This window comes from Acanthisitta chloris, unplaced genomic scaffold (assembly GCF_000695815.1).
Source record: "Acanthisitta chloris isolate BGI_N310 unplaced genomic scaffold, ASM69581v1 scaffold4961, whole genome shotgun sequence".
Classification (NCBI taxonomy): domain Eukaryota; kingdom Metazoa; phylum Chordata; class Aves; order Passeriformes; family Acanthisittidae; genus Acanthisitta; species Acanthisitta chloris.
In genome coordinates, this window is record NW_008654261.1 from 12,645 (window position 1) to 18,390 (window position 5,746).

A 5,746-nucleotide genomic window follows, 5' to 3' on the forward strand; every position below is an offset into this window, starting at 1 on the left:
GGCTTTGTGTAAAAGTCCTGGTATTGAAAACATCTAAAAGCTTTCACCTTTATTTGAGCTCTTTGTCTCCAGTAGGGCAGGGATGTTGTATAAATGAAGCCTGAAATGTTGCCAAGCAATCTCTGTACCAAAAGTTGTGTCTGTGTTCAGGTAAAGTCTATGCAGTAGGTGGACACGATGGAAATGAACACTTGGGAAGCATGGAAGTATTTGATCCTCTCACAAACAAGTGGATGATGAAGGCATCAATGAACACAAAGAGGTATATGTTTCTCATGATCCAAAATCTAAGTCCTAGTCTGTGATAAATCATATCTTGCTGATGCTCCAACACATTATGTTTGTCCTGCCTTTATTTGGGTTTTTACACTGTGCTATTTTAGGAACCTTTTCCCCCATTTTGGAGCTTTATGTTATAAAAGGGTTATCCTTTTCTTCTTTATTTGGGGAGCTGGATTCTGGAGCAGAGACTCTTCTGCTCCAGCTGTGTTTACATTACCTGGGGCCTTTCTGCTGTGCCTGATAAACAGCTTGAAACTGCTGAAATGGTTCTGTGGGGGTTTTTTTCTCTTCCTAAGAAGGAGCAAGATAACTGCCAGCATACCATGGAAAATGGAACACTTCATGCCTAGGAAACAAACAGCTGCCTATGTGTTTGTCACAAAAGGCCAGAAGCTGTAAAACACTGAAAGTCAGATTGAGGACTTTTCTTGCCTTTTGACATTTAAGATTCTGTTAAGAAGTTACTGTACTCACGGATCTGTAACTTTTTGTTTTGGCTGTTAATTAAACCAGGCTCCTTAATTCTACATTCCATTTTGTGCTTTGTTGTTTCTAAAAGCATCATGTACAAGTAGGAGTGACATACTGAGCATGGCTAGGTCTTAAAGCTATTTGTGACCTAATCAAAGCAGAAGACCCAGACTCCTAGGAGTGGCTTTCTCCTCCTCCCCCTCCTGCCACCACCCCAGGGCTTAATCTGAGCAGCCATCAGCCCTAGATTCCTCTGACGTTTGTTGCTCAGTCCCTGGCTAAGTGGGAAGGGCTGCTGCTCCACTACTCCTGTCACGGAGGTGCTGTGGGAGTACTTAGTGGAGAGAAAACTGCCACCATGAACGGTGTCTGTGCTGAGGGGATTTGGGACAAGTCGAGGATATTGCCACAGTGTTTGTTCTGTGGGAGGATTGTTCCTCCCGTGCTCCTGCCAGGGTATCTGCAAACCCCTGTGTGGTGAGACAAGACTGTTCTCAGTGACAGAGTGAATCACCTGTCCTGAGGGTTAAAGCAGGAGCTCAATGCTTACACTCCAGGCCATACTTTTCATTTTGTAGTACTCTTACATTGGTAGATTCAGCAGAAACAAATCTGACAACCATTTGAGCACAGACCTAACCAACAAATATCAGAATGGTGATTAAACCTTGCTAGAGTTCAGTCACCTAATGTCCAGCACAGGTTTGCCTTTTGATGTGTATTAACATCCACTCTCCCAGTCATTCCCAAGTGGTGGCACAGAGCTGTACCAACAGACTTCCACCCAGTGCTTCTTCTTCAGGTTCAGTGAAACAAAGTAGGTGTAAAATTCAGTCCTGAGATAGAGACATCAAATATCTATCTCATATATCCAAGTAGAGGAGCTGGGCCTTGGGTGACACCCAGTCAGAGCAGCATTCCATGCCCCCGTGGCACAGGTGTGTGGAGGGTCAGCACAGCCACTGGCCGTTGTGTACCAGAAACTTCACTTTTTACTTCTGCATTGCTTTTATCCCCATAGTTTGAAACAGGTGCCAGTCAGGGAACATTGCACTTGATGACACTGTCCCAGGTTGCTCAGGGAGGCTGTGGCTGCCCCAACCCTGGCAGTGTTCACAGCCAGGTTGGCTGAGCCTTGAGCAACCTGCTCTGGTGGGAGGTGTCCCTGCCCAGGGCAGGGAGTTGGGGCTGGATCATCTCTAAGGTCCATTCCAACCCCTGAAATTCTATGGTTCTATTGTCATTCCCTAAGGATTTGCACTGAGGTGTTGACCCTGCTGTTTCCTCAGGAGAGGAATCGCTCTGGCCTCCCTTGGTGGCCCCATCTATGCCATAGGAGGTCTGGATGACAACACCTGCTTCAGTGACGTGGAGAGGTATGACATCGAGTCCGACCGCTGGAGCGCCGTCGCCCCCATGAACACTCCCAGGGGAGGAGTTGGCTCCGTGGCCCTTGTGGTAAGTGACTTCCTCCTCCCAGGCTGGGGCCAACTGAGGAACCAACCTGCTTCTCAGTTAGAAGGCAGAACACGACATCCTAAACAAAATGCAGCTGATGGGGCTGAGCACCTCTGGTCAGCACAATCCTGGGGAGCTCTCCAGAGCTGAGACTAGATGATCTGTAAGGTCCATTCCAACCCCTAAAATGCTCTGATTCTGTGAACTGTACTAAAGGAGTGGCTGTTTAGGATAATACAACAAATTGAGCTGTGCTCCTTGTTTCAGCAGTACTTGAGGTCCTGGGAATAAGTCCTAGGACCCTTTGATAACGTGCCTGGTGGTTCCTGTCTCACTCAAGATTGGTTTGTTGTGGTCACTATGATTAAAGGTACCACACTTTAATCCCCCTGTTGCCATCTCTGCTCTGCAAAATGGCTACAACACCTCAAAACATTTGCAGTTCTTTAGTTGAAAGATAGCATTGATGTTAGATAGAATCACAGAATCTTGAGGGTTGGAGTGGCCCTTTAGAGATCACCCAGCCCAACCCCTGCCCTGGGCAGGGACACCTTCCCACCAGAGCAGGTTGCTCAAGGCTTCATCCATCCTGGCTTTGATAACTAAGATAATTAAGTCTGTTGCTGAAATTCTGAAGGTCAGTAATTGGGGCTGTGTGGATAACCATGTTTTCCTGCCCTTTCAACATTGCTTATGAACATCTGAATAAAGACAACTACATCACCAATAATCTTTCTTTGTGCACCTGTTTCCCAGAACCATGTTTACGCCGTGGGTGGCAATGATGGTGTAGCATCTCTTTCCAGTGTGGAGAAGTATGATCCCCACTTGGACAAGTGGATAGAGGTGAAGGAGATGGGTCAGCGAAGAGCTGGCAATGGGGTCAGCGAGCTCCATGGCTGCTTGTACGTTGTGGGTGAGTAGGGAGGTGGCATTTTCTACTGCTCCTGCTGCCAAGTACCTTTGGAAGAGGCTGTTGTTGCTAGAGGAACCAGGGAACAGACAGACCTGAGCTGTACTTGGGCAGGAGAAGGAGAGGAAAGCAAGCACAAGCAGGGCATGCTTAAAGGAAGGTGTGTTAGCAAGGAAGTAAAAACCAGTTCCTAGCACACATTTCAACAGAGCTATACTGGTCAGGACCATATGTCTGTATTAGAAAACCCTCTCAAGCCTCACTGAAGTTGAGTTTCCTTTTAGGAACTGATTCTTAAGCTCACACATTTTAGAGGACTCTAATTTTGTTCTGAGTGTGGACAACAGTAACTTCTCTGCACGGTGACTGCACCTACTCCACAGCCTGTTGTCCTGTGCTCTGCCTTATATTTACCTCAGGAGGGAGGAAGATGCCAGGGAGGTCATGGTGACAGTTGCAGAGCTCTGACTTGTCTGTTATCCTAAGGTTCAGAGCAAAATGCCCCTCTGACAGCTGCTGCCGCAAGGGGAATGCACCACATGAGGCTTTTGTTTTCCTGCTCAAGTATCTGTCAGTGCTGCAATTTGAAACACTGAAAGAAGTTTAAGATTAGGACCATCTTTTTACTGGTCTTAGATTTTTTTTCTATTCCAAATGGGAAGCTGTTTCATTATAAGTATGATGAATTCAAGGAGAAAAAGAATAGAAATACCTCTCCTTGCAACTTGGGTAGAAGAAAACTCTCCTCTTGGCCATGATTGTGCAGGGCAGGAGGGAGAGCTGTTAGATTAAGCTTTAGGAGTTTGTAATGTTCTGGTAAACAGAGAGCTGGATACCCACTGAATGCTGAGAACAGGCTGACAGTGCCAGTGCTGGATACTACCTGCCCCAGATGTGGCTAAGAACTGATAACGTGGTGGTTCTTTGCAGGTGGCTTTGATGACAACTCCCCACTGAGCTCGGTGGAGAGGTTCGACCCACGCAGCAACAGATGGGAGTATGTGGCAGAGCTCACAACACCCAGGGGTGGTGTGGGCATAGCCACTCTGATGGGGAAGATCTTTGCAGTTGGAGGTCATAATGGCAACGTGTACCTCAACACAGTGGAAGCTTTTGATCCCATAGTGAACAGGTAATCTCCAGTGTTTGGGTTGGCTTAACGAGACAGTGAGATCTGCCTATGTGAAAACACAGCGTGAGGGAAGGAGTGTCCAGGAGGAGCCTAGCTGTTGTTTCCTGGGAATGGCTGAGTAAGATCCGTGGTTAGCAATGCAGCACTGCTGCCTGTGCCTGTTTCCCTGGGAGTGGTGGAGTAATATCCATGGCTATCAGTGCAGCATTGCTGCCTGTGCCTGTTTCCTGGGAATACCTGAGTAATATCCATGACTATCAGTGCAGCACTGCTGCCAGTGCTGCTAGATGGTTGCTGCCAATATTTAAGCACCTCCTCCCTCCTCTCCATCCCTTATCCTCACCCCTTTCTTCGACAACAATCCACATTCTTCTGCGTGTTTCAGTCTGGTTTTGCACCAAGTTTGCCAGAGGAACAATCAGCTCTTCGGGTGCATTTTCATGCAAACAGCCAGGCTTGTGGTAGAATGTGAGACACTTGCAGGGTGCTCTGAAGGGCCAGGAGCTCACTGTCCTTTCCCCTGTGCCCTCTCCCTCAGGTGGGAACTCGTGGGCTCGGTGTCCCACTGCCGGGCAGGGGCAGGGGTGGCCGTGTGCTCCTGTCTCAGCAGCCAGATCCGGGACGTGGGCCAAGGATCCAGCAACGTTGTGGACTGCATGTGAGCTCTGCACCTCCTGCAGATTCCAAAGGAGTGACACCAGGGAGGCACTGCAGAGCTTTTAAACACTGTGTTTTGTCCGGTAGGTGAAGAGAGAAACCCAACGCATTTTCTTTGTGAAAGTGGTACCTTCTGCAGCTGTAAAGCTTTTGGTGTGTTCCTGTCAGTAGTGATACAGAAAAGCCTGTGAAAACAGGGGATAAAAGTGTGACTCAGAGGGGAAAACCTGCCAGGAGCTGCAATCATCTCGTTTTTAAGAAGCTGTAATTTCAGAATCATTCGTGGCAGCTGTTGCAGAGACTCATTTTTGGACTGTGAACGTGGGGTGAGGAGAGCGAGCAGCAGTTCCTGCTGCTGAGCCTCACTCATCATCCCTGCTACATGTGTCCTGCAGGACTTGAGTGCCATTTAATGTAACTTATTTTCTGGAATGGAGTCTTAAACATTTCCTAATTGTACAAGAGCTTTGTAACACAAGGTGTCTTCAGTTTTAGAAGGTAACGATGTCCCTGATGCACACAGAGAGCCGAGGCAGGGAGGGTCACTGCTCACCTCCCAAGGGACTGCTGGCAGCAGTGGAGATCAGTCTGAAAACCCTTTCAAAGGACTTTCTCGAGCTAATACACTTGTTAGAAAGCTGAAAGGATTCTTGACCTGAGTTTAGCCACTGGAATTCTCTAGTCTTTGATAAGCTTGGTCATTCCTACCCTTCTTCTCCAAAGGGAAGTTGCTGTGGAGAGGTCATTTCTGGAGAAATGAGTGCAGTTTGTCCTGCTGTGAGATGATAGTGTGTGAAAGTGTAGTCTTCAGTGGAGCTTGAATCCCCATTTTT

At 47.7% G+C, this 5,746-nt stretch overlaps 1 protein-coding gene across 3 annotated transcripts in view; it reads left to right on the top strand.

Moving 5' to 3' along the window:
- Nucleotides 1-4,918, top strand: part of KLHL8 (kelch-like family member 8) — an 11,219-nt gene extending 6,301 nt beyond the window's left edge. For all 3 annotated transcript variants that reach the window (XM_009083412.1, XM_009083413.1, XM_009083414.1), the window contains 5 exons: nucleotides 151-262; nucleotides 2,043-2,211; nucleotides 2,968-3,127; nucleotides 4,055-4,256; nucleotides 4,795-4,918. In XM_009083412.1, the coding sequence (XP_009081660.1) occupies nucleotides 151-262; nucleotides 2,043-2,211; nucleotides 2,968-3,127; nucleotides 4,055-4,256; nucleotides 4,795-4,918 (767 nt within the window). The remainder of the gene's footprint in view (nucleotides 1-150; nucleotides 263-2,042; nucleotides 2,212-2,967; nucleotides 3,128-4,054; nucleotides 4,257-4,794) is intronic.
- Nucleotides 4,919-5,746: the final 828 nt, after the last annotated feature.